This window comes from Papio anubis, unplaced genomic scaffold (genome assembly GCF_008728515.1).
Source record: "Papio anubis isolate 15944 unplaced genomic scaffold, Panubis1.0 scaffold173, whole genome shotgun sequence".
In the NCBI taxonomy this organism is placed as follows: Eukaryota; Metazoa; Chordata; class Mammalia; order Primates; family Cercopithecidae; genus Papio; species Papio anubis.
This window is the reverse complement of record NW_022161724.1, coordinates 27,615-55,208: the sequence shown is the minus strand read 5'-3', so window position 1 is coordinate 55,208 and position 27,594 is coordinate 27,615. Positions and strand designations below refer to the sequence as shown.

Genomic DNA, 27,594 nt, shown 5'->3' with positions numbered 1-27,594 from the left:
TGACTTGCTCAGATTCACTTAGTGACTTGAGGTCTAAGCCCAGCTGTGCTGCCTCCCTGCTAAAGGCTCTGACCCTTTCTGGAAGCAGGGGGCCTGTCTATCCACAGCCATGGAGCTGAAGTGCAGAGGGGCCAAACCAGCTGCCTCCAGACGCCCAAGACCCTGCGGCCTCAATACCTACTCAGGGGTCATGCCAGGAGCCATGCCAGGGGCCATGAGATCTCTCTCTGGCCAGACAAGTGCCTCCTGCTGCCAGGACTCAGGGCAATAGTGAGGCAAAAGGGTGGAGTCCCTGGAGCTTCCTGGGTGAGCTCTGCCTCGCAGGAGGGGTCCCGCAGTAGCTGGTTCCTAGGGGAAGTGCTGAAGGGGAAGGGAAGAGAGGAATTCATGTGACCAGAGCTTGCTGGGACCATTCTCAACACTGATGATAAACCCTGATTTCCTGGAAGTCTGTCAGGCCTCAACAAGCGATGGGCTCTCCGTGGAAGCTTCAGCATTGTTTCTATCACAAGCCACCCCCAGAAGACCCCAGAAGCCTGAACACCACCCAACAGGCCAGGATGAGCTCAAGTGTGGAGCAGCAGGGATTGTAGTAGGGAGGAAGCTGCCAGTTACATCTGGACTGTAAAGTCATATTGGATCACCATGGGGAGCTTATGGTCACCCTGGCTGGCTGCTGACAGGGGCTCCAGGCTCCAGCCCACCCTGTGGCCAGAGCCCCGGAGGCCCATCTGGGTGGCATCAGGATCTTGGACCCGGCCTGGCCCGTGCCCAATATGGGGCCGCTTCTCCTCCATAGCTCCTTCCCAGAGGGCGGGGCCTCAGCCTCCCTGCCACGCCCCTTCCAGGCTGACCTGGAGCACACTACTATGTTGATAGTAACAATAAAGCTTCTCAGGGACCACTGCACAGGCTCGCAGCCCCAAGCCCCACTGCCCGATGTTTATCTCAGATGCTGTAGAAAGAAAGCAGGGGGCCCCTGCCCCAGGCCAAGGCCCTGCCCTTGCCACACACGGTACACACATGCAGCCTCTCTCTGTGTCCACTGTGAAAACAAACTGCAGGCCTGGCTGGACAACAAAGCCAGAGGCACAGAATCTGGAAAACACCTGGTGTGGAGAGCTCTCTATTGCACACAACATCCCAGCGCACTCCACTCTCCACCCACTCCTGGGGCCTCTCTGTCCCCCTTTCCTTGGCCTTGGGTCATTCCTTATTCCCGGCTTGGGTCCACTCCAAGGTCCTCCTTAGCCGCCAGTCATCACAGGGGACGGCTGCCTCCACGCTGCCTGCTCCAGGGACTCGAGTCCACTCCACAGAGAGCCCTGCTCAGCTGTGGCCAGCCTGTGGGTATCTTGGCCCGGCACGCCCTGGCTTTCCAGACCACAAGTGCCTGCTCCAGCTCTAGTCCCAGCCCCTCCTCATGGCTCCAGCTCTCGGGAGAGGCGGGAGAGTTCCCGCTGGTTGTCGATGACCTTCAGCTGCTGGACATAAGCCCAGGTGCTGGCTGGACTCCGGGTGCTCAGGGACTGCTCCGAGCCTGGTGGAGGAGAGCGGTCAGGGAGGCACCGACGTCCCTTTGTGGAACTCAACGTTTCCCCCTCCAAGGAGCCATATTACATCTGCCTTCTTGCTCTCCACCACCCACCAACCACTTCCCATCACCAATTCCTAAAGATGGCTGTCCCTGCCCACCCCACAGGTGAGGGGACAGAAGAGTCCTGTGGCTCAGAGCACAGAGTCTGAACATTATCAGCATCATGTATGGAAGGGCCGGGCTCTGTGTCTGGCACATGGCAAGTGCCCAGGATGTGCCAGCCATGAGTAACTACCATGAGGACTCCCTCCCCGCCCACCTCCCACCGCCAGCCACTTACATGTGGAAATCCTCGCCACCTGGCTGTCCTCGTGGAGGTGGGAAACTCGGCTTCTGAGTGGTGAGAGAGGCACTGCGGGGGGTGGGGAGGGGTCACGGAGTCAGGGCCACCCTGGAGCTTCACAGAGGATGTAGGGTGGGGGACTGCCCGCCCCGGGGACCCGCCCTCTCACCAGGATTGTGGCTTCGGCAGTGGTGCAGCATCCGCGCAGCTCTGGCCATCATTCTCTGTGGACAACACCGGGACATGAGCTCTTGCCTGAGGGAGAAACCCTGTCCTGCCCTGTGCAGCAGCAGGGAGGCCAAGCTCCCTCTGAACCAAGGATAAGGGGCTGTAAGAGCTGGGGTCATGTGTACTTCGCCCCAGAGGGGACCAGGCAGAGGACAGGAGGCAGAGGCCAGGTGAGAAAGGCTTAGAGAGAAGAGGGCTGGAAGGGCTCTTGTTGAATCGTGAGATCTCTGAGGCTGGCACCCTGGCAGACCTTCCAGTTGCAGTGGAATAAGGCAGGGGCTATTACACAGTAAGTATTCGTCCTCATATTATTCATAACAAGTTTAAGCCGCCTCCAAGCCCTGCCCCTTCCCAGGCCACAGTCATGTCCCCCAACCTATGTTAGTAGTCAACACCTGCTCCCTGAACTCACCATCTTCTCAAAGTTGATGAGGTTCTCCACTAGTGTGTGGTTTCCCTCATGAATGAAGGTCATGTCTGCAAAGAGACAGGTTTTGTTCATAGGTCCCCAAACTTCTGCCCTCTGTAGCCCAGAAAAGGTGAAGGGCATAACGGCTCCCTTGGGCCTACCTCACCCCATAGAGCCCCTGCCTCTGCCCGCTCCAGGCCCCAGCAGCATTTCCTTGTATCTCTCAGGCCCTGAAAGGCAGCCCGTATTTGTCTGGATGTCTTAATTCTTCCAGCCTAAGAACTCCTAATTCATCTCTGCGCTCCCCGAGGCATCAGCACTTGAGGTGTAATCTCTCCAACAGTGTGAGTGCACACACAGATAACTATGGGATGGGGGACGGAGGCAAGAAGTGGGGAACGGAGGGATGGTGGTAGGAAGCAGGAGATGGAGGCAGAAAGCAGGGAATGGGGGATGGATCGCGATAAACCAGGATTTCAAACTGGCGTTCAAACGCGAGATCAGAAGCGATCAGAACAAAGTTCTTCAGGCAAAGTCGAGATCGATGCGGGTTTTCGGCAAAGTCGGCAGGCAGGTCGAGTCGGCAGGACGAAAAATTCAGCAAAAGAGGATCGAGAAATCCGGCAAAGAGATCGAAAAGTTCAAAACTCAAAATCAAATCCAGCGCTCATTGCGAGATCGAGGATCAGGCGAAATTCGAAACGCGTCGAAGTTCGAAAAATCCGGCAAAGTTTCGATCGAAAAAGAATCGGCTCGGCGCAAAGAACAAGTTTCATCAAACGCAAAAGCCAGAATCAAGTTCCGGCTCAAGCGCGAAGGATCAGCTTTGATGGGAATGGGGGGACAGAGGCAGGAAGGTGGGAATGGGGACGGAGGCAGGAAGCCCTGTTACCTTTGAGAAGAAGGGGCATGAAGGGGATGACAGGAGGGGAGAGCTTGGCGAGGGCCAGTCGGTACACCCGGTGGTTCCATGAGGGATCCTAGGGGAAGAAGCCACACTGAGGGGGTTGCACACAGCATAAGCCACCACAGACCCTACCAGACCAAGGAGGGGCCACATGCCCATCCCACAGCAGGTGCAGAGGCCCCAGCTCAGCCTCTCCTCAGCCCCAGGTTTCACCCGGGCTCTGTCACAGGCGAGCACGGGGCTTCCAGCCTCCCATTAGCACTGAAAATTCACAGCACTTAGGGGCCCCAAGTTTCTTGGAAAAGTCTGTCTGTCATCTCTCTGTCCCTTTCTGTCCCTGTCTCTCTGTCCTCCTCTCTCTCTCCCTTTCTCTCTCTGGAGAGTAAACTCCTTTGAACCCCTTGAGCCCCACGAGGTGGATTTTCTCTCAAGAGCTCCCAGGCTATGCTGATGAAGTACCTCTTCTCTGCTTCTCTCCAGAACAGTCAAAATCCTCAAAAGTTCCTGGAGGTGGGAGGTTCCACCCCCAAGTCTTTCCTCGCCTGTTCTACAAGCCCCTCGGAGCTCCTGAGGGGCAGACAGGCCCTGGTGCACCATGGGCGCTCCGTGCCAGGCCCTTGGGCTCTGGAGCCCCTGACGCTGCCCTGGTACCTCAGACCCCAGGACCGGACACCCACATGCTCCAGCCCAGTCTTCTCACAGGATCTCCTGCCCCCATGCAGACACACACTGAGGGCCAGAGTGCACCATGCAACCCCTATCCTAGTGCTGAACACCCCCTCCTCAGCCAGCTCCCCAAACTCACAGGCCGGAGCTAGGCCCCGGGCCGAGGTTGGGAACCCTGAAAGTGACAAAGGACAGGTATAGGGGCTGTGGGGAAGCCAAGAGTGAGGATGTCTGGAGGGCAGGGCTGAGCCAAGCTGATCCTAGCAGAGCCAGGCCAGGCAGGGCTGAGCACTCACCAGCAGCCTCTCGAGGGCGGAGTACAGCTTCCGGACTTTGTGCGGCAGCCGCTGTGAAAGGGAGGCAGATGAGCAGCTGCTCTGGGGGAGGCCCAACCCCATCCAGCACTCCCAGGAGGGCCTGAGGCCTGACCTCAGGAGGGGGGCCCTCCAAACCACACCTACCTCCCAGGTGTGGGCTAGGCGGCTGATGGCTGAGTTGCTGAGGCCAAACATGACGGCAAAGAAGGAATTGAGATTCTTCTGCTCCTTGAGGCTGTGAGCAGAAGACCCAGAGACCCTCAGGGTAAGGGAAGCAGCCACCCCCACAGTGTCCCCAGACAACGGCCAGGCCAGCCTCTGCAGAGACCCAAGCTGGATGCGGTGGGAAGGCAGAGGCTCCAGGAGACCCAGGGAACAAATAGGGTGGCAGATTTGGCAACATACTAAGCAAAGAGGGGAGTTTAGGAAAAGGTAGCCCAGGGACTCTGGCGACGCCCCACCCGCTGGACAGGGACTCACTGGGCCGCCAGCTTAATGAACTTCCTGAGCAGCTGGGCCCGGGGGCCGGGCACTGGGCAGAGACACAGCTCGGTGGCCACCCAGTACTGCAGCTCGTTGAAGCGGCGCATGAAGCGCTCCAGGTTGGCGGTGGTGACATCCCGCAGATGCTGGGGGCCCAGCGCATAGTAAATTAGCTCCACCTGGGCATGGGGCAGCAGGCGAGGTCAGTGAATGCCGAGCTGAGCCGGGCCTCCTGCCGCCTGCTCTCCTCCCCCAGCTCTGCTTCCCACACCTGGTGGATGCTGTTGAAGAGGCTCCAGTCGTGGTCCGTCAGCTGGCCTGCCAGGTCCTTGGCACTCACCAGGTCCAGCCCCTCAGCAGAGCCCACAGTGGGCCCCAGCTGGTCAGGGTGTGGGGTCTGCGGGTGGGAGAGTGCTCAGGGGGCTGCCTGAGGAATCCAGGGAAAGGCACAGGGTAGGGGGAGAGGGTTGGGGCAAGGACTCTATGCTCATGTTAGCAGGAGGGTTAGGAGGGCAGGAGCGGCGAGTAGAGGGTGTCTAGGGGCTGTAGCAGCTGGAGGATAGGGCTCCCCAGTGCCGAGACCCCTCCTTTTAGGCTCCTGTCTCCTGGGGAACCCCTAACTAGGGCAGGTCCTCCTCTTTCTCCTTGGGAGCTCCCAACCAGTGCTACCAGCCCCTGCCCTGCACAATCTTGGGAATTTCCCCATCAGCTGAAGCCCACTCCTTTCTCTGTATGCTGAGGACCCAGCAGCAGCCAGAGCCAGGCCCTTCCTCCCTCTTCTCCCTGGGACCCTCCCCAGAATCCACCCCTTCCAGGCTCAAAATAGATCTCCTCCCTGGGCCCTGGCACCCTGCCTGGTCCCTACCAGCTCATGCACTTCCTGTGGGTTGACAACAAAGAGCCGCTCATTGAGCCCCAGAGATGTGGCCACACCACGGGCATCTGGCTGCAGGCCAATGGCATCTGCAAAGACAGCAGTGGCGGCCTGGGTGGGGGAAGGGAGGGAGGCCAGGGACCAGCTGGAGGACAGGGTGGAAGAGATGTTTGGGAGGCTGGGAGGTTGTTTCTCCTCGTAGCGGGGTTGAAGTCCTGGGCGGGTGCTCAGAATACACAGGTACATGTGCCCACACAGCCACGCTGCCCAGGAAAGCACATCCAAGAGAATGAGAAAAGATCCTCAGTGAGTCAGGAAGAACCTGGGCAGGGTCTGATCCTCCCTCAGCCTCACTTTCCTCCCTGGTAAAATGGAGACAATAAGACTTGCCCTGACTATTTCATAAGTCAAATAAAATAATGTATATAAATAGTAGCTATAAGTATATGCTATGTATAAAAGCTCTTTGAAAACTGGGAAGTGTCTTACATAAGCCTTGGTGTTGATTTTCATCAGCTCCTCATGGACTGGGACTGTGCTTGAGTTCCCAGTCCCTAGAGCAGTGGCCTCCAAAGTAAGGCACATCAGATCATTCACATGCCTGGGGAAAATATGAGCTCTTCTACTTACATTTATTTTTTCTACCTGCTTTGCATTTCTACTCCATCAATTTCTATTTTATCTATCTTTATTATGATATTAATGTAGTAATATATGTGTATTACTTACAAACAAATATTCACACCGTGGGGTGCGGGTTTTAATTAAATATTGGTTATTGACATGGGTGTCAATCCAAGTGCTTTGGCGATCAGTGCTCTAAACAGTGCCTGGCACATAGTAGGGTCTCAATACACATGCCCTTTGGGCAACTGCAACTCACCAGATGGCCAGCAGAGGGCAGTGCTTCCCAGGGCAGGGCACACAGGAGGCCTTCAACTCTCCCCACTTACTGAAAGGAGAAGGCTTTTCTTTTCTCATCCCCACTTCTTGAACGCCCCTAATTCTTGTCTGTCCTGGGTTCCAGCTGTCAGGCCCATGCCCTCCACAGAGAATGGTGGTTTTGAATGTTCCAGGTTCTCTGGAGGCCCATCTTAATAATCCTGAGCCCACCATGTTCTCAGCACTGACTTTGTGGCAGACCCTGTGCTGCTTTACACACATTAGCTCACTTAGTAGCCATTACAACCCTTTGGTAGATACAATTACAGTCCTCATCTAACAGGTGAGGAAATGCAGGCTCAGAGAGGTTAAGCAACTTCCCCAGCATCACACAGCTAGTAAATGGTGAGCCTAAGATGCCTTCACACGTCTGGGAGTCCACAGTCTATGCTCTTAACCATCAAGCTGACCTGTTTTACCTGCTGTGGTATCTCCAGCTCCTAACATATTGCTGGCTCATAGCTGATCCTCAAAAATGTTTGCTGAGTGACTAAACAAATGAAGACTACCTAAGTTCCAAGACCAGCTACTCTCACTGTGTGAGCTTGAGGAATAGCTCACACCCTTTGAGCTTCAGTGTTCTTGTCTGAAAATAGGATAAAAGTACCTGCACCTCATGAGATTGTTATTATTTCATATTAAATGACTAAACACAAATGATGATAGTAATAGCAGCTAATAGTTATGTATCACTATGTGCCAGGCGCCATTCTAAATGCTTTCATAGATGAACTCATTTGATCCTCACAGTTCCTCCAGGGGGCAAGTACTCCTACTATTCCCATTTTACGGATGATAAAACTGAGCACAGAGAGATGAAGTACCCTGCCGGAGGACACACAGATAAGGAGCTAAAGGGCTGGTGCCAAATGCAAGAAGCAGGCTCCAGAGCTCATGCTCTTACACACTGCATGAAATGCACTTCAAATAGATGCACTCCACCTCCCATGAATGCTAGCCATCATTCACACTGAGGAAGACGAGAAAGATGACAATGATGACAATGATCTTGACTGGGGGACCTGGGCGCAGATCTGAGGGGCCACCCTCCCTTGGGGTCTATCCAGGGGCATAACTCACCACCTGCAGAATTGACCTTCACCAGCACCTGCCCCTTGGTCCAGCCATCCTCCTGAGCCAACGCCGCCATCACCTCTCTCACAGACGCTGTCACAGGCAGCTGCAGGGTCAACACTGAGTGGTCTGGCAGGCAGATGTCATAGGGGACTAAAGAGGAGACCAGACTGAACTGTGGGAAGGGCCGCCTGATCTCTACCCCAGGAGGGAGAGGGCAGTTATTGCAGTAAGGGTGGGAGGAATCCCCAAGAGGCTGAGCTGCAGGTGGGGAGGCCCTGAGCAAAAAAAAGAGGTACAGGAGACAGATGTGGCCAGCAGCCTGGAACACAGACCCTGAGGAGTACAGCATGCCACCTTGGCCCAGGCACACCCAGGTCAAAAGCGACAACAGCAAGACAAGAGAGGCAGAGACAGCAGGGTGCAGATGTCAGGCGTGCCCAACTGGCTCAGACCACCAACCTTTATCCCCAACTCGGATGGCACAGCTGCTGCCAGGAAGGGGCTCGTCCTGGTTGGGGAGCCAAACAGGCAAGTTCCGGGCCTGGGAGGAAGAGGAATGAGAAAATAAGACTGGGAGGACGAGAGGAGAGCATGGAGGGAGGGATTGTGAGGGCCCTGTGTCACCAGGAGCACGGGCGCCACACAGCATTCACACCACCAGAGGGCTCTGCCTGCCACATTCACCTGAGCCCAGGTAAGGCACCTGGGACCAAGGCTCCAGGAGAAGACACAACGTGTCTAAGGGCGGGGCAAATCCATGCCCCTGCGTGTGTGTGCTTCTGCCTCTGCCAGATAGGTCCAGAGCAGTTCTGATATGAAAACTCTTCAGCTGTTGACTTGGATTTTTTCTTCCTTTCCCTCCAGCTACCATTTGCTACAAGCCAGGCATTATTCTGAGGATCTAAATATTCACAATGCACCTTTGACAAAAGCATTATTATTTCCATTTATGGATGAAATAAATGAGGCTCAGAGAGGTTAAGTAACATGCCCAAAGCCACACAGCTGCTAACTGGCAGAGTTGGAATCCCTGCTGCTCCTTTCCCTCTCTGTGCTCCAACACTGTGCCAGCGGCCCTGTCCCAGTCCACAGCAGAGATGCAGTGCGTGGAAACCACTGCCAAGCCTCTGCTGGTGGGGCAGCACCTACCAGGCAAGGCTCCTGACGCAGGTTCCCCTTCCCACCCTGCTTTTTTCCGACTCTGGTACTGACTCTGTCCCTCCTCCCAGCTCTGCGTATGGCAGATGCTCCAGGTTCAGACCTCAATCCATTGCTCTTCCCTACATTTTCAAATCTCAGGGCCCCCTGCAGAGTTCCTCACTGCCTCATATGTCGCCTGTACATGGGTGATTCCCAAAACTACCAGCAGTGCTGAACTCTCTTCCAAACCCTGGTCTCAAACACCCCCTGGATCCTTCCACATGAGTGATCCATTACCTCACACTCCATATACCCATCGGATCCTTGCATCCTGCCTCCCAGACCACTCTGCTCCCCAGCCATTCTCCCAGGCTCCAGGCTCCTCCACACTTCCTGTAGCTTGTCATCTTGCTTTGAGGATTCTTCTTTGAAATGGGTCTCCCATGCCCCCTCCTCCCCTGCCCAGGCTAATTTCAGTTCCACCTGCCCACGAGGCCTCACTCCTTATCTACTCCAATGGCCCAACTATGCTCCTCCTCCTCCCTCCCAGGTGCCTCCAACCCTCCTCCTCCAGTCTGCCTGACCAGAGCCCCGTGAAGCTCCCGCCCTCGGCTTCAATGGCGGCCACTGTTTGCTGGAGAAAGCCCAGGCTCTTTAGCTGACCTATTCAAAACACAAATCAGACTTTGCCAACCTTGGCTCAAACCCCTTCAGTGGTCTGCACTGCTCTTAGGACAAAGATCAGACCCCCTGGCCCTGGCCCATGGGGCCCTGCCCACTTCCTGCCTGCTCTGGGGCCCTGCTCTCACTCTCGCTCCTCCAGGGATCCTCCTCCTGGGTTCCCTTTCCTCCTGGGTTTGCCCGCCAGGTATCCTCTTCTTCCTCCACCCTCGCCCCCTGCAGCTCTCAGCTCCAGTAGTCGCTTACATGGGACACTTTCCCTGAATCTGCACTGGAGTCGGCCCTTCCCCTCCCATTTTCAGGAGCCGACTCCAGTGCAGATTCTCAGAAAGTGTCCTGTGCCACTGCACATCACGGGTTGTTTAACTGCTCTGCCCCTTGCCTGACTGCAGCCCCACAGGCCAGGGCTGAAGTGCAGCATCAGCACCTAGCACAGTGCCCAGCCCGCGAGGGTGAGCCCACATCAGTTTCTGAGCGTCAGCCAAGAGCCAGGCAGCATGTGAGCAAGGAGAAGCGGAGGTGGGGGCCCGCAGGAGGGAAGTCAATCCTCCAGTGGGATGGGAGAGAGACCAAAGGACAGAAAGCAAGTAGGCAAAGAAAACAACTCCACCTGGCAAGAGTGCTTTGAAGAAAATCACAGAGGACACCACGGCACAGCCCGGTGGGGAGAAAGGGGAAGGTGCTCCAGATAGGGAGATGGGAGGGGGCCTGTCTGGGAACCCAGCATTTGGCTGAGATGAGAACAAGAAGGATCCTGTCAGGCAGAGCCAGAGAAAGACGCTTCCAGGCTAAGGGATAAGTACAAAGGTCCTGAGGGGATAACAGGCTTAGCCTTCGGAGGAGAAGAAGCCAGTGAGAGCCTCCAGCAGGCAGAGGCTGGGACGCACAGTAGGCTGGGAGCACGGGGAGCCTGCTGGCCGGTGAGGCCCCTGGATTTTATTCCCAGTGCAGCCCTCCCCACCACCAACCCACTCTACCTTTCCAGTTCTTTCTCCCACCATTCCTCAACCAAATCCTGGCTGCAGTCACATCTTCTCAAATCCTGGCTGCAGTCACATCTTCTCGTCCCCTCTTTGCTTCCCTTTAAGCCCCAGCTGAGAATGGCCTGGGGCCACCTCTGACTTTCCAGGGAGGGGCCTCACCTTCCTCTGAGCTCCCATAGCACTGGCCACCAGGAGCCCTGTGGGCCTCAGAGGCCAACTCCAGCCACCATTCCTTATCTCCCAGGCTCTACCTGTGGGCATGAATTACCTCCCAAAAGGAATAAAAGGCCCATGGAGTCAGGGAGTGGGGGAGGAGGGAGACCGCCTTAGGCCTCTGCGCCTCCGGGCACGGCCTGGCCCAGGGCACCACATGCAGCAAGGGCCCTGTGAACACCTGTCACAGACCCAAGGGTGTGTCTGTGGGAGGAGAGCTTCCCACGCACACAGAGCCCCTCAGGGTCAGGGGGTGAAGGAGGGGCCTGCAGTCCAGGAGGAGCAGAGGAAAGAAGCTGGGGCCAGGCAGACACCTTCATCTGAGGAGATGCATTCCCACAGCCGTTCTCCAACCTGCGGACAAGAGAGAAGGGAGGTGAGCAAGCCCGGGTATTCCTGGGCCAGCAGCAGGGAGGCCCCTGGGGCTCTGGATTCCCCCCGGCCCTCACCAGTGGTTCAGAGGTAAGCACTACCAGGTAAGTATCACATACAGAGGGGCAAACACGGTCTTGAAACCAGGCCCCTGGACTTTGTGATTTTCCAAGGCCAGGAGGGGAAGGAAAAAGTTAAAGGCAGATGGAGACCCAGGGTTTCAGATCAAGTGCTGTTTCAGATGAGCTCCCGATCCCCCTGAATCTCAGCTGCTCCCGTGGGAACACCTGCAAGGGTGAAGGTAAAGTCTAGGAAATGTACTGGGCGGGGCTGGCAGAAACTGGCACTGAGGGTATTTGGTAATAAATGCATGCCCAATGGAGGAAGTGAGAACAGCAGGTACACTCAGGATATGAGAATGAATAAATGAATGAGTGCATGACGCATGAGAATGGATGGACGTGTGGCGTGAGGGTGAACAGCAAGGGGACTGATAAGAACAAGGAATTGAAGTAAGTGGTTCAGCCTGGATCTGAAGCCAAGTGCTTGACTCCAGAGCATATGCTCTTGGTCCCCGTGGCACTGCCAGTTATGGAAATGACAAATTAACGGAATCAAAGCATCACCTGTGGTGTCGCCGCCTCTCTGGCCACTGCTCCCTCAGCAGGTTGCTGAGTCGGGCGTCCCTGCCCACCAGGTCCGAGAGTTTCTAAGAAGAGCCAAGATGCATTGAGATGGCTGTAGCTGTGTCCACCTCGGGCAGCCCAGCCCTGCTGTGCCTCACTCTCAGGTACCTGGAGGAAGCTGGTAGCCACAGGGTCAGTGTGGAGCATGGAGCCATACAGGGCCACCCACTGGCTGACCAGCCGCAGGATCTGCTGCCTCTTGTTGCAGATGTAGGTGCTGCGTTCCTGCTCACTGCCACCCGCAGGCTCCGCATGGAAGGTGGGCACCAGTCAAGGGAACCACAATATCCAACCAGGGCCACCCACCTGAGGCAAAGGACGGGCAGGATGCCCAGGCCCCAGGCAAGCTGGGCCTGGCAGCAGGCTGGCATTTAGAGGACTCAGCACAGCCACACTGGTAAGATTCTCTCAACCCTATGCACCATCCTATCCCCTACACACACCATCCCCGTGGGGCTGGAAGGATATTGGTGCAGAAGGGCGGCACAGAGTTGGGCGCTGGGCATGAAGACCCTGTGGGTCAGGAGGAAGTCGCTGAGGAATGTCTCTGTAGGGCAGGGTAGGGGGATGGGAGGAGGCTTCAGAGGCCAAGTCTGCTGAGCACAGGTGTATGGACAGATGGAAGGACCTTTCCCCACATCCCACCACCTGCAAGGTACCAGCAGTGTCCAGCCCCTGTGATAGTGCCCCCCACTAAGCCAAGAGCACAGGTAAGAGGACTTATTGCCAACCACTGTACAGACCAATCCAGCATTCGGTGAGGTCAGATGCAGGGTACCTGGCTCTCTCCCAGGCTGCATGGACCACCCAATGAGTCAGAAAGCAGGCAGGGTGTCTCTTGCCCTTACCTGTTGGGTCATGAGCACTGGAATCTGGTCCCATGGCCTCCAACAGGAGCTCTAGGATCTTCTCTGGGGTACCAGACATCACTGTATACCTAGCAGAAATGGCCAATCTATGGCACTGGTGCCACCACTCCCCACTCCCACACCTGGGCAGACATCAATAACCAATTACATCATTTTTCTCGATTAGCCAGCCCTGTCCCACCTTAGGGCAGGGAAGAGACTGACTCAGCGGGTGCATCCTGGTCCCTCAATACCTCTCCATCCACGGGTGGCCAGAGGGCAGGGATATGACACAGGGGAAGGGAGCAAAGACTGGGAAATGAAAGGAGAGACAGTGTGGAGAGGGAGCATGGCAGGTATGTTACCGGTTCCTGCCTGGGGTTGGGGGTCGAGATGGGCCGGCGCCCTGAGAGGCTCTCTCCAGCACCAGCACCACTTTGCCATGTTCTTCCAGCCGCATGGTCTTTGCCTCCACATCCTGGAGAAAAGGCCACACCCCATGCTCAACACATGATGTTCCAGCTTTAGACCCTCTCATCTACCTCCTTTATTCCAGCCCCTGAGCCCCATGAGGGTCCCACAGGGACCCACAGCCCTTCTCCCACCTCTGACTTTGGCTCCACCTCCTCAGCCTTCCCTTCCTTCCATGCATCCTTCCTGCCCCACAGCCTAGTCCCCTGCCCCGTGTACACTCATCCTTCCCCTGGTCTCCCACACTGCGCCTGAGGTCACTGGTCTCGCTGAACCCCTGCTGTGCCCTATGGGCTTCACCTTCTCACACATACCCAGGGCCATGGTCCCCACTGCCAGCCGTCATAGCCCAGCGTCTCCTACCTGCCCTGCTTCTTACAGGCCCTCTGCTCTGGTCCCTACTCCTCGCCCCACATCACTTCTCTGGACGAACGGCCCCTGCCCTCCCCGACCCCAGCAGCAGCACCTTGATGATACGGTTGAAGTCCTGCTTGTCCACACGCAGGAAATGACAGTTGTCTTCTCGCAAGATGATGGTGGCTGCCCGGGGTGCATCATTCACCAGAGCCAGCTGTCCAAAGTCATCTCCCTCATGCAGGGTGGTCACCAGCCCCTGCAGCCAGGCCTCAGTCTCAGCCCACCCCTGCCAGCCCCAGCCCTTGCCAGGACAGACCCACAGCAGGAAAACAACCCAGACAGGAGACACAGAGGGTCAGCAGCAGTAGACTAACAAAGGCACTACCCATGAGGAACGGACCAGGGAGCAGTTAGGATCCAGGGCACTGGGGCGGGGAGGAGGGAGGACTCACCTTGCCATGGGTCACCACGTTGACAGATCCCTTCCAGATAATGTACCATGAAGTGCCCTTGTCCCCCTGGCTGAACACTGACAGAGGCATACCTCAGACCAGGCCCTCCTGGCACCTACCACTCCTTCACACATCCTTCTGCCCATGTTCAGGCCCTGTGCCTGGCTTCTTGTGCCCTGCTGGACTTACACACGGTCCCTGCCTTGCTGTGTGGTTCAAAGAGCAGAACAGCCGCTAATTCTCGCTTCACCTGTGTGGTGGAGATAGGAGAGTCGGTGGTGACAAGTTCATGTGCAGAGCAGCCAGGCTTTTGCTAGGGGTGTGGTTAGGTCCAAAGACACAAGTGCTGAGGGACAGAAATGTGGCCAGGTCAGGTGTTTCCAGGATTTGGCAGGAGACAAAGCAAGTGGAGAAAATGGGCTGAGAGAGGCGGAAGGATTTTCAGACAGAGTAGCGCTGGGGGCAAGAAATCAGACTGAAAATTTCCAGCCACAGATGGAAGTGGAGAAATGCCCTCTGGCCCAGCAGTTGAGTTTCAGGGAAGTCACAGGAAGAGGAGATGCCTGGGACAGGGCAGGGCTGGGAGGGGCGGGACTGACCGAGTTGGAGAGGTGGGCTACAGCCTTGATGTGCAGCAGCTCCTCAAAGATGAGGTCCAGCTCTTCATCCGTGCGCTGACCTGGGCTGCAGGGACAGGAGGGATGGGAGCACACCGTGAACTGTGGGCCCGCCAGGCGCAGGGAGCCACTCTACCCACCCAGCCGAAGCCCAGACGGTGCCTCAGCAGTGACGGTTATCAGCAGCGGCTAACCTTTACTGAGTGCGCACATGTGGCAGCGCCTGTGATGAGCATTTTGCATGCATTGTTTCACAACAAGCCTAAGGAGCAGTTCAATTATCCTCACTTGACAGAACAGGAACTAGCATGGGGAGGCTCAAGGTCACCCAGCCAGTAGCCGGTCCAGCTGGAATTTGAACCTGGACCCACCGGACTGCAGTTTCCAAAACTCCCTTGCTTTCAGCCACAACTGTGTCTCTGAGTGGGAAGGGTCCTCAGAGATCCCCCTGGCCCAACACCCTCATTTACAGAGGAAGAAACTGACTTGGGGTCGGTTTGGGAGTGTGGAGGGATCCAGGTCACACAGTGAGTCCATGGCAGTCAGGGCCAGGGGCTTCTGGGCCAGCCAGGTTCCCTTCCCTCCACAACAGGTGAGGGATGTCCCCAGAGATCAGTGTGAGAAACCATGGAATCTGAGTGCTATGTGGGGTCTGGGGTCACGGGGTGCAGGGATTCTGACTCACGGCTTTCGAAGTGCCACAGTGAGCAGGGCGTCAGGCCCCCGCTGGGAGAGCAGGGCCACAGCTTCAGCCAACTCCTCCTCCATCTCATGAGCTCCCACGGGCTCGGGCTCGGGCTCGGGCCCGGGGAACCGGTAGAATTGGGCATCTCGGTCCTGGAAGGCCCAGTCGTGTTTCACTGGGGGGCAGAGGCCCAGGCATGGGGGAGGAGAGGAAATTGAGGCCATGTGGATATGAAACCCCACAGCAATGCCACCCGTCAGCACTCCCCAAGTAATGCCTGCTTCCCAGGACTGCCCTGTCCTGTCCCCATCACTGCCCAGCCCAGCCCGGGGCACCCCACCCTGGGCTCGGGCTCACCATGGCAGAGGGCACCTTCATCCAGCAGCACCTGGCAGATTCCCACAACTTGGCTCCGGGAATGGACCCCAAGTCCCAGGGCCAAGATCCCATCCACCAGCTCCCTGCCAGAGCAGCACTGCCTATGGAAGGTAGAAGGGGACAGGCCAGTGGAAGGAGGGTGGCAAGGAGAGGGAGGAACTCTGCATTAGAAAGGCACCCTCTGAGGTCCAAGCCTGGTTCGTCCCTCTGCTAGAAGCAGGGTGAGGCCCAGGTGCCTGAAATAGAGTGGAACGGAGAGAAAGCAGGGAGGCTGGGCAGGGACGCAGCAGGGCCTCCACTCACCGATAGAGCCTAAGGTGGTACTTCCGGTCTCGGATGAGGTTTGGGCAGGTGGCCAGCAGTTGCCGATGCAGCTGCCTCCCAGCCCTGAGCACCCGCTCTGTGGAGGCCTTGGAAGGAGGAAGAGCACAGTGATTCAGGCTCTGAACCCCTCATGGTGCTGCCTGTCCCAGCTCCACCCCACCCAGGCTTCTACCTGCTCCAGGCTCTCGCTGAAATCCAGGGATTCCTCACTGTTGGTGAGTGGTGTCTGGAGGCAGCAGGGAAAGTGTGCACATCAGTGTGAGGCCTTCAAGCCCAGCTCTTGGATACCTCCCCTCCCCCATCACTTCCACCCTTGCCTAGGCCCCAACCCCAAATGCATCCATGTGGCCATTTATTCAGCAAATAAATATTCACTCAGCACCCTGTGCCTCGGGCATCGCCTCTTCCCACCCTGCCATCCTGATCACCAGACCCAACCCAAAGACTGCCTCCTTACAGGTGAGAGCCCCAAGGCACCCATTCTGCTTACTCAGGGCCCAGGGGTGCCCACACCCCCAGGTGAACTGCCACTGTTGGGGGAAAGAAGTGAAGGAGCTGAAAGAAGCATGAGAACATGAGATAAGAAGGCCCGTGAGACGGAAGCCAGGATGTGAGCAGCTCAGGAAGCCTAGGAACGACCACTCCTGGGCTGGGGTCACAGGCCTGGTCCCCAGCCAGCTTCTGTGCCCTTCCACAGGCCCGTGAGCAGGTCTCTTGCCATCTCTGGGCCTCGGATCAGCCTGGTAGTTAAAAACACAAACGCTGGAGCCAGGCTCCTGGATTCAAATCTGCTCCCCTACTGATTGAAGATGTGACCTGAAACAAGTGATTTAACCTCTCCCTCCCGACCTGAGTTTCCTTAACTATAAAATCTATAAAGCACTAATGATACCAACTCATGAGGCTTTGGGAGAATTAAATGAGCTGCTACACGTCGAATGTTTAAAGCATTGCCTGGCATAGAGCTGTATGCACATGTTAGCTAGTACTCATCTGTGAGGCATTAGGGTGGGGCTGCTTGCTGGAAAGCGTCTTTCTTCTCTGAGATGTTGCCAGCCCATGCCCTGCAAGAGTGAATAAGTCCTTGGTGGCACACAGGACTGGCTCAGGAAGACGCACTTTGTCACGGAAACACTGCTTAGTAAGGATTCCCTGCCGTTGGTAACAATCAAGCCATTTGGAATTCCCAGGCCTGTATACCCTGGAATAATGGCCAAGAAAGCCCCTCACGACCCTTCTCTTCCTGCCACCTGAGAACTGGGGTTTGTGGGCATCTCTGGACAAGATGCTCTACCGTCTATGAGCCGTCTCAAAGAGCTCACTGTACAGTTTACAAAGCACTTTACAGTTTACAAAGCACAACCACCCCCTTGATTTCACTGGATCTCATGTAAAATAGGATCAGATGTAAAATAGGCAGAGCAGGCATTGTCTGTCCTCTGTGACTTACGAGGAAATAAAAGCCTGGAGGTGAGGTACCTTGTGTAACTCAGTCGTGCACACTTGGGACAGCCAGACAGCTGTGGAGAAGTTCAAGTTCCCACCCAGAAGTGCTCCCATTCTCAGTCTCCCCACACCCACCCCACCTACCCCTTTCCTCTCCCCTCACCAGCCACCTCTCTCCTAGCTTCCCATCTGCCCTCGGGTCCCTGAAAACGACCTGCCGGGGAGTTGCAGTACAACCAGGCCTGGTGCTGGCAGGGCCCTAAGCACAGGCATCTTGGCACTGCGTGCCCAGGCAGAGGCCTAAGGTCTGGCATGCGCAGGCGCCTGGCCCAGGGCTGGGCGGAAGTCACTAGGTGTCCCAAGGGTATCCCTGCCCAGGTCATGGGGCCGAGCCCAGTGCCAGACACAGAGCCCTGGAGACTTAACGACAGGAAATGAGGAGGAGGAGGAGCCAGGGAAGGGAGGAAGGGCAGGAATGCTACCCAGCCAGCCCCCTGTGTAGGAACAAACAGTGCCTGAGTGCTAATGACTTGTTGTTGTTCATGTCAAAATGCCCAGGTGGCCCCAGTCCCTGCCCCAACTCCCACTGGAGCCCACAACCCAGGCTCCAGCACCAGCCCCTTCCTGGTATTATTCTGACCTGGAAGAGGGCACATTAGGAGGGGAGGTGCCGGGTCACATGGCCAGGCTGGTCATTTCCTGTCCTCCCCCAGGGGATGAGCATGCAGGTCAGAGAATAGGCCCTAGCCCATGAGCACAGAGGAAGGGACCTTAAGGAATCCCTCTCATTTTGACAAGGAAAGCAAAAGCCCAGAGAGATCACACAACTATTTAGAAAGGTAAGATTCTACTGAGTAACTCTGCTACTGGTGCTGACCCCAGAGGTAGGTATTTGTTTCCTATTTCACAGCTAGAGGAAAGAAAGCTCCAAGGTTCTACAACCTGCCCTAACTGTTGGTCAGTAAGGGCACCAGGATTCATACCTGTGTCTGTCTGATTCCAAAGGCCATGCTCTTAGCATTACGCCCTACCGTCCGTCTCCCATGATGCCTATCCCCATGTTTCCTCAGCTTTGTGCTATGGACACAGACAGTAGAGGTATTCTGCCTTCAGGCAAGTTCCGTGGGCAAGTAAGTTTGGAAACCACTGGGTTAGACAAAGGTAGATAGGTTTGTTACTCTACCCTTTCTGTGCCCCCAGGATGTTTGTGTGCATGGCAACCTTCTAGGATGGGGGCGAGAGAGGGCTGCTATTCAAGGTCAGTGGTCAAGTGTATGGGCTCCACAGCCAGATGCTTGGGTTCAAATCCTAGCTTCTGCATTACCATCTGGTTATGTGAGCTCGTGCTGATTACTGAAGTTCTCAGTGCTTCAGTTTCCTCGTCTGTAAACTGGGGTTGATGATAAGAATAGTACCTATCACAAAGGGTTATGAGGATCAAAAAGTTAATAACATAAAGTACTTGGAATGGTGCCTGGATCATAGTAACTACTTAGTAAATGTTAGTTGACTTGATCAGATGTTATTATTTCATGATGGGCCCTATTATCAGGACGCAGTGCAAAAAAAAAAAAAAAAAAAAAAACCTATACCATGTCAGTTTCAGGGTTCTCAGTTGGAAAGAAGTAGCTGATATGGGTCAAGGTGAAGGTCCTCACCCACTCCCTCCTCTCATTCCTGAACAGAAAGGTTTCAGGGTGGAAGAGGAGGCGCTAACTCCCCTGGCACCAGCACTGTGGCCTGCCCCACCCTCACTCTCTGTCACTGAATGTCAGAGCCGGGCTGGAGAGACAGGCACAGAGCCAGACAGCCTGGGGACCTGTCAGACCAGTTCCCTTGGGCCATAGCTAACATGTTAGGCTAAAGCTGCTTGTGGTGGGACAGGGGAAGGGTGCATGGGGTTAGGTGATGCCTTAAGGTGTCGGTGTTACTATTTGTAGCAAGAGAGAAGTGCAGCGTGGTGGTTATGTGATTATGAGCTTGGACTCTGCAGCCAGATTGCCTAGGACCAAAGCCCAGCTTTGTCGCTTAGCAGCTGTGTAACTCTGAACCTGTCACTTAACCTCTCTGTGACTTCGTTTTCACATCTATAAAATGGAGATGATGACATTAATACCTATCTCACAGGGCTGTTGTGAGAATTATTTGATATGATAAAGGTAAACCTCTTACAATAATGTCTGGCACATAAGTACTGTATAACTATTAGCTGCTGCTATTATTTGGACAGATTGGATGAAAGTGTGTTCTCTGAGTTACAAAATAGGGTCACTTCCCCAAAAACAGTCGCACAAAGAGAATCATCTCAGACTTCCCTGAGCTCATAGAACCCACCAGAGGTCACTGATCTTGCCCCTGCCCCCAGACATCAGACAAGGTCTCACCTCCCCCCTCATGTTTTCCAAAGATGTTCTTCCATTCCATTCCAGTGTCACCTTTGCCATAGCTGTTAAGTCTTATCTTAGTCTGTATCTAACTGCAAGCTCTCCTACTGTAACCCGCCTGCATTTTCTCTTGTCCTGGTCTAGGTAGGAACGGAAAGAGCTGTCTTCAGACTTCTTCTCTGGGAGGTTAATGGGTTTTCCCCTTGGCTTTCGAAGAGGGAGGTCTGGCATCAATAACTGGCAGTGCTGTCTTCCTGGGACTCAGGCTCCACCCCTTTACCGTGGGTGTGCGTGCTCACAGCTGGCACTCATTCATTCCCTCATGGAAGCCTTCCCTGGGCTAAAGGCATCATCAAGAGGTAAGAGGTACAGCTTCACAGGTACCCAGAGCCTCTCAAACACAGGAATGATGGAATGAAACCTCCCCACCCCAGTCCCCAAAGATGGTCATCAGAAGAGGGAGCAGCCGCCTGCCTCTAAACACTAAAAATCTAAGTTCCCTCTAGTCACCAACGCCCGCCTGGCAGGGAAGGGCCTTGTTTCTGTGCCTTTGACCCCATTTACACTCCAGCAACCTTCACCCCCACCTCTCCAGCCTCCCCACGCACACCAGCCCTTCATTTCTGGGGGCTGAGGGGAGTCAGGAAACAGCCTGGTGGCCTCCTCCACTCCCTCCCAGACTTCAGGTCCCAGGGGATCCTCCAGTGACCTCATTGTCCTGGCACCTGACCTTCTCCCTACCCCCTACCTTGCCTCTGCAAGCTGGGAAGGGGACAGGAAATGCACAAATAATTATAGCCTAAGAGGGAAAGAGGGAGGGAGGGTTCCAGCCCACTGGCTCCAGGCAATAGGTACAGCCAATGACCCAGAGAAGAGAGCTGGAGGGGTAGCGGGGGAGGACCCAGATTCATGATAAGGAAGACCCTAGTAGAGAACAGCTCTACCAGTACTGACACCTGGACTCTCCTCTCAATTCTGAGTGCAAAGAGGAGCCCCTCATCTTGGTGGGTCTCAGTTTTTTCAACTCAGCCTCAGCGTAAATGGCAGTTGGGCAAGGTAGGGGGAAGGAGGGAGAAGGTAGTGGTTATTCTACTAGAAAGCACTTGCCAATAAGAAATGAACTCTCGGCCAGGTGCAATGGCTCATGCCTGTAATCCCAGCACTTTGGGAGGCTGAGGCAGGCGGGTCACAAGGTCAAGAGATCGAGACCATCCTGGCCAATATGGTGAAACCCCAACTCTACTAAAAATACAAAAATTAGCTGGACATGGTGGTGCACAGCTGTAGCCCCAGCTACTCAGGAGGCTGAGGCAGGAGAATCGCTTGAACCTGGGAGGCGGAGGTTGCAGTGAGCCGAGATGGCGTCACTGCACTCCAGCCTGGTGACAGAGGAAGACTCCAGTTAAAAAAAAAAAAAAAAAAGAAAGGAAAAAGAAAAAAGAAATGAATTCTCCTGGCCAAGCGCGGTGGGTCACGCCTGTAATACTAGCACTTTGGGAGGCCAAGGCAGGTGGATTGCTTGGGCCTAGGAGTTCAAGACCAGCCTGGACAACATAGCGAAACCTGGGTGGACACATGCAGTAAAGATGTAACTGAATCTCAAGCTAAGCTACTCTATTTAGTCTCTGCCGATTTGGATAGTACACCCATTATCTTGCCTCCCAAATCCCACCATTCTTTCCCCTTCCTGCTCTCTCCTTCATTCTTTCAGGTCCAGAAATGTTTCTCACTAGCAAAGGGCACTTCGGTCATCTCAGATTCTCCAAATGTCTCAGAATCCTTCCCTGAGACCCCAAAGGCAGGTACCAAGCAGCGTCCACATGACCACCTCACCCCAAGCCCAAAACACAGCATTAGCACAGTTCAGTAACTCACTAAAGGAGAATGCTGCCACAGTGACGTACCCAAGAACCGTAACCAAGCTTACCTCACTCCAACCCCTTGACCTGGCCCCTATACCTCCCACCTTCACCTGGAGAGAACACACAAGCACTTCACTCAATGCCTGGCTCACAGAGGTGACAGAGAACAAATCCTGTTCCCCTTCCCCCTATGCCCAGAGACATTTGGGCAGAACACACACACAGACACACACTTTGCAGCTGTGTGAGCCACCCACGCATACTGCAGACAAGCTTCCTGACCCACTGTCTACGGCAGCTGTACCACTCTACACCCCCAGAGCAAGCTGGACCACCAGCAGCATGCCGAGCCACGATCCAGGCCCCCCTCTAGCCCTGGTACTGACCCTGGCACCTGGGCAGGTGAAAGGGACTCACCCAGCGCAGCCCCTGGATGCAGCTCGGACGCTGGTGCTCCAGCAGCAGCTGGTAGGAGCAGCTTCGGGGCCGGTGCATCTTCCTCAACACCATGTTGAGTAGTGTCCCCTCCGGCACCACGTCAGGGAGGGGTCCCACCCGCGGTGCTCCCAGAGCTGGGCTATCCTCCACAGCCAGGCCCACCTGCCAGCAGCTCTCACCTGGCCAGCCCACCTGTGACACAGGGAGGAAAGTGGACAGCCATGGGACGGGACTGGAGCAGCTGGACCACAGTTCAACTGCCCCAGGCAGAACTACTTCCTTAGAGTCCTCTGGACTGGTCAGGCGGAGGTGCTGCAGCCCTGCCAGGAGCTGGGGGGAGGAACAGGAAGACCTTTACTGGGGCCTGCCGGTCTGGCGCACTTAGGGGTCTCCAGCTGGCTCTTGGAAAAGATCAGGCCCTTTTTAGCCCTCTTTGGAATTCTGTCCCATCTCACTGCCCATGCCCCTGCAGGGATCTCCACCACCTCCCAGTATGAGGCTGTAGATTTACTGGGTCTCCCAGAAATGCAGCTTCTGCTCAAACCCTTCTCCCCTCCTCCTCAGCCCTGACCAACCCTCTCTCTCCCACCCAAACTCCCCACCGTGTCAGCTTCCTCTCCCACCCTCTCCTGCTCCTCTTCAACCCTGACCCCACCTTACCCACCTTCATGTTTCTTTTCAAGCTCGCACAGCAGTGCAGGCTCTAACAAAAGGCTGGGCGGTCCCCAGCGACCCCCATCAGCTTTGATAAGGGAATCGGGAGGGAGCCGGTGCGTAAGTCCAGGTACAGCGAACGGGGCCAGTGCCTAGCTGGACCGGCTGCCAGGGCAGCAGGATGCAGGGCTCGGTGGAGAGGCTCCTCTTGGGTGAGTAGAGGGGTGGGGGCTTGGTGGGGGGACGCCACCCAGCCACCGGCGACAAGGAGCCCCGAGCCTCCGCCTTCGTCCCAGACGAAGAAGCCAGCTGGCACCGGGCGCTGAAGCAAGGCTGCGCTGGCTCCGGTCCGGGCGGGAGCTGTCACACCCCCTGCGCTGCCCGCCCCCTTCCCCTCCCCTTGACTGGCGGAGGGGGCGGGGAGGAGGCGCCCTGCCTTAAGGTAGAGGAGAACGTAGGGGAAGGGGGCGGGCACCGGCAGGCTTTGGAGTCCGCACCCGGGGGTACGTAGAGTGGACATCCGCCTGAGCCGAGCATCCCCAGGGGGCAGGAGCCGCCCCGAGGTGTGTGCAGGAGGCCGCAACGGCCGGGGTGTCGGGGATCGGGCGGTGAGTGGCTGCACTGGCCGCCACGTGGCCGGGAGGAGAAATGCAAACAAGGAAACCGGGGAAAGGGGGGAGGGGGTGAGTCATTGCGGCCCCACCCGGGAGGGAAATCCGGGCTGGGGCCGCTTCCCGGCCGGGGGCGTCTGCCTTCTGTTTCAGTTCAGGGTCTCCAGCCCCCCGGGGGAGGGACTAGGCGGCTTTCCCGCGGGGAATCCCGCCGCCTTGCCTCCCGCAGTTGGGTTCCCAGACCCACGCCCCACTGCCCCCTGCCCCAGCACACACACACCGGGAGCAGATGAGGAAACTGAGGCTGGAGAGGAAGGACCGCTCGCCAGGACGGTTAGGACCGGAGTCGCGGCCATGAAAGGAGATTGGGGTTGTGGCAGAGCTTCCAGGGGAGCAGAAGGCGTTCGAGGACCACGCCCCCTACCGCGCGCTCCCTGGTGGCCGGGTAGGTTGAGGCAGAGACCAGGAATTCCAGCGCCCTGCTAAGCAGGCTTACTACCTAGGCCCCACGCCTCCCTGGGCCTCAGTTTCCACCACGGTGCAAGTGACCCAGCGCAGGCCTCTTCGCCCCACTCCTGAGAGGGTGGAGAGACAGTGGCCGGAGACAGCGACTCGTGCGGTAATTGCTCAGGACGATCATGAGGGTTTGGAAGGAGGCGAACGCCCCGCCACCAGCTTTTTAGGACTTTTTTTTGCCTCTTCTCTTCCCTTTTCCCTTTGCTGTTGAGCCAGCCCAGACTGGGAAGAAGTATCTCTAAAAAGCCTATACCCCCAACTTTGGGATGTTCTCCCATCATCCTCCACCATGATTATCTTCTTGAAGTTGGGGGAGGACTGGGAAGAAGTAGCTCTAAAAAGCCTAGACCCCCAATTTTGGAATGCCAAACCCCCATCCTCCACCAATGATTATTTTCTTGAAAGTGGGGATAGGAATTTTAATTGTGATTAAAATTTCATTTTTAATGTATATGTGTATAAAAAATGTTTCCCAGAAGCTTACTAAAATGCAGGCTCCGTCCCCAGCAATTCATATTCAATCCTATTGGCATGAAATGGAAAATCTGTATTTTGAACAAACACCCCAGGTCATCCGCTGTGTCCACACGTTAAGAAACGCTGGTAGAGTTTTAAATGCCTCTCTGGGGAAGGAGGGAAGCCTGAGAATGAATCTGACCTCAGACCCAAATTCATTCAACCAAGTTCTGGTAATTTGGAAGAAGGAAGAGCAACTTGGAAACTGGTAGGAAAGGATGACAAGTTGGGAGTCACAGGTATGCATGGGGAAGAGTTAGGGGGATGGAGTCATGAGTTTTGGGTTGTTGGGGCCAGTGCCCTGGCCTAGAAGTTCTTGCAGGAAGGCTTCCTGAGACTGGCAGTAGGGTCACAAAGGGGTTCCCTATTTCCTATTCTTGCTGCCCTTACTCTGAGCAGGTGGAAAGGATGCTGGGGAGTGAGGCAGGACACTTGTATACCTGTAGACATTTCAGTAGAGCCACAAAAGCTAATCATGTGCGGGCAGTGCTTTCCGTGTGTTTAATCCCTGCCACAATCCTGTGAAGTAGGTACTGCTGTTATCCTCACATTACAGATGGGGAAACTGAGGCTCAGGGATATTAAGTAAATTGCCAAAGTCACACAGCTAGTAAATGGTGGAGCTCGGGCATGAATCCAGGTTGTCTGTCTCCACGTACTCCCCATGGTGTACTGTGTATACTCTGTATGTATTCTATTTTCTCTTCTAATGTAGACTAGACTGCCTAGGAGAGTCTACTCAAAAAAGGGAAATTGAGGCCGGGCACAGTGGCTCACGCCTGTGATCCCAACACCTTGGGAGGCTGAGGGGGGTTGGATCACGACGAGGTCAGGAGTTCAAGACCAGCCTGACCAACATGGTGAAACCCTGTCTCTACTAAAAATACAAAAATTAGCCAGGCGTGGTGGTGCACGCCTGTAATCCCAGCTACTCAGGAGGCTGAGGCGGGAGAATTGCTTGAACCCGGGAGGCGAAGGTTGCAGTGAGCCGAGATCACGCCACTGAACTCCAGCCTGGGCGACAGAGCGAGACTCCATCACAAAAAAAAAAAGAAAAAAAAAAGGGAAAATCGAATATGTTTGTGTTGAGATGTGGGGGAACCTCAGGGAGCCAAGGATCGGAAGAAAGTCTTTCAAATCAGTGAAAATGAAAGTGTCCCAAACCCACTTCCCATCTATGTTCCCCTTCAACACTATTCTTGCCTTTCTTTTTTCCATCTCTTTTTCATTCCCCCTCTCTAGATAGACTGAGAAGAGGGCCTGGGGCGATTACCTATTGGCTCCTAGCCTGGGGAGATCATAGGGAGTGGATCTTTTATGTGTCCCATTTCTAGCTTGTCCTATCTCTAACAGGCAAGGCCCCCAGCCTGCCATCAAAGCAGATGACGGGGCAGGTTTTTGCCTTCTCAGAATCCCTGGATGGGGACCGGCCAGTAGAATTACTGCTCAGCAGATATTTGATCATGGTGAAGGCCTAGAAGGGGCAGAGGACTGGGAATGTGTCTGAGAAACGCATCCAAGCAAGATGGTGAATCATCTTGGGGACAATCATGCCATGTCCTGGTACCGCCTCCACCCTCCACTGACTGTCATTAAATGCCTGGCAGGTGTGTTAAGACAGATAAATAATAATAACAATAGTCAACATGCACCAGGCCTTGTTCTTGATACTTTATATATATCCACTGATTGAATTGTCACAACCACCCTATGAGATGAGGTTGTTATTATTGTTAGCCCATTTTACAGATGAGGGACCTGAGACACAAAGAGGTTAAATGACTTGCCCAAGGTCCCACACTAGGAAGTGGTAGAGCCGTGAGTGACTCTGCCCAGGTGGTTTCTACCCTGTGTGCTTTACCACTCTGCAGTCCTGCCTCTGAAATATACTGACAGCTCCTATAAAGGGGGAAAAACTCATATCCACAGCCATTTGCCCACACCTTAGTACAGATGATGGAAACTGATCAGCAGGACCCCTTAATACACTCTACTCGGACAATGAGCTCCTGCCAGAGCATGGACGTCCTTGAACCCTCCCCCATTCCCTTCAAGCAGGTGGCAGAGGCTCCCATGGATAGCTAAGGAGGGTGGGAGGTTGAAGGGGGCTTCTCAGACCAGCCTTTGACTCTGGGCTTGATTTTCCCCACTTTGGCCTCTTTGCTGAGCTCTACACAAGGTGAGCCCATAGTTTCCTGGATCTTCACAGGAACCTCATATTCCCTTCCTGCCCCAGGAGGCCTCTCCTCCTGCTCTGTCTCTCTCAGCTCCCTGTTCCCAAACTCCACCACTGCCTAAGCAAGGAGCCTGATACCCTACATTCCTCCTCCCACACCAAGTCAGGTTGATTCAACCAATGAAGCATCTCTTGCATCTCTCTGTTATGCCCCATCCCCACTGCAACTGTTCTAGCCCAATAATGGTCTCTTCCGGTATTTACTATGTGCAGAATACTGTTTGTCACTTTATATACATCTTTTTATCCTCAGAACAATTCCTATTTGTGAGTGAGGAAACTGAGTCACAGGGAGACGAAGTAACTTTCCCAAGGTCACACAGTTAATACGTAATACAGCCAGACTCCGGCAGTCTAACTGCAGAGTCCATATTCCTAAACACCATTGTACACTGCTACCTCCTGCCCCGATCGCTACTCTCAAACTTGCCTTGCTCAGTCCTTACTATGCAATGCCACAAGAATCTTCAAGGAACCTTGAATTCATTCAACAACATTTACTCTAAGTGCCGGGAACTTTGCTGTAAACTGGAGAGCTCAAACTGAGCAGCAGACACTGTCCCAAATCTTCAGGGCCCCAGATCCTATTGGAATTATCTTTTATCTCCCTAACACACTAATCTGATTGGCTCTCCCTCCCCAGCACAGTGTCTGGCGTGAAGTTGATGCTTAATGATTATGGGTGGAAATGAAATGAACAGGAACAGTGAGCAGTCAGCTGGTGCCTGCTATGGGCCTGTAGCCTCAGCAGGATGGAAGGGAGAGGAGCTAGTTTCCCAGTTCAATTTCAAGGCCTTTCATGCCATCTCCCTCCCTCCTTGCTGCCTTCTTGTCTCCTACTCATTTCTCCTCTATCCTGTGCTATCAACTTTGTTCACAAGGCTCAGCTGTGACATTTGAGAGTGATTGGTGGGATGGAGAGAGGGAGGCTGGAGGAAAAT

The 27,594-nt window shown here is 55.1% G+C and overlaps 2 protein-coding genes across 6 annotated transcripts in view; one reads left to right on the top strand and one right to left on the bottom strand.

The window, feature by feature from the left end:
* Positions 1 to 909: 909 nt before the first annotated feature.
* Positions 910 to 23,308, bottom strand: LOC101025773 (rap guanine nucleotide exchange factor 3). Of its 5 annotated transcripts, none has more exons than XM_003906264.5 (28): positions 22,785 to 23,308; positions 22,100 to 22,312; positions 16,163 to 16,216; positions 15,970 to 16,076; positions 15,646 to 15,767; positions 15,289 to 15,463; positions 14,586 to 14,670; positions 14,176 to 14,236; positions 13,987 to 14,063; positions 13,644 to 13,790; positions 13,072 to 13,184; positions 12,707 to 12,795; positions 12,327 to 12,405; positions 11,967 to 12,117; positions 11,799 to 11,881; positions 11,115 to 11,154; positions 8,243 to 8,324; positions 7,787 to 7,933; positions 5,756 to 5,853; positions 5,162 to 5,287; positions 4,888 to 5,069; positions 4,552 to 4,642; positions 4,387 to 4,437; positions 3,410 to 3,497; positions 2,521 to 2,585; positions 2,050 to 2,104; positions 1,878 to 1,949; positions 910 to 1,540 (listed from the first exon to the last, which is right to left on the bottom strand). In XM_003906264.5, the coding sequence occupies exons 1-28, from the start codon at positions 22,788 to 22,790 to the stop codon at positions 1,422 to 1,424; spliced, it is 2,778 nt and encodes a 925-aa protein (XP_003906313.2). In that variant the 5' UTR covers positions 22,791 to 23,308; the 3' UTR covers positions 910 to 1,421. The 5 variants fall into 5 exon arrangements, 4 of the variants coding, with proteins under 4 accessions (XP_003906313.2, XP_031517339.1, XP_031517340.1 ...); XM_031661479.1 differs by having other exon boundaries at positions 11,031 to 11,154; positions 22,785 to 22,957; XR_004181324.1 differs by lacking the exon at positions 4,888 to 5,069 and having other exon boundaries at positions 11,031 to 11,154; positions 22,785 to 22,957.
* Positions 23,232 to 27,594, top strand: part of LOC116272718 (heme transporter HRG1) — a 22,588-nt gene continuing 18,225 nt past the window's right edge. Inside the window, exons 1-2 of the mRNA XM_031661484.1 lie at positions 23,232 to 23,337; positions 23,655 to 23,830. Coding sequence (XP_031517344.1) covers positions 23,740 to 23,830 — 91 coding nt within the window. The 5' untranslated portion in view covers positions 23,232 to 23,337; positions 23,655 to 23,739. The remainder of the gene's footprint in view (positions 23,338 to 23,654; positions 23,831 to 27,594) is intronic.

Coding starts and splice junctions, on each gene's coding strand:
- LOC101025773 (XM_031661479.1), bottom strand. Junction 11,882..11,966: donor TGGCTACCAGCTTCCTCCAG/GTACCTGAGAGT, acceptor GGCTCTTCTTAG/AAACTCTCGGACCTGGTGGG. Junction 1,950..2,049: donor CTGCCGAAGCCACAATCCTG/GTGAGAGGGCGG, acceptor CACCCCCCGCAG/TGCCTCTCTCACCACTCAGA.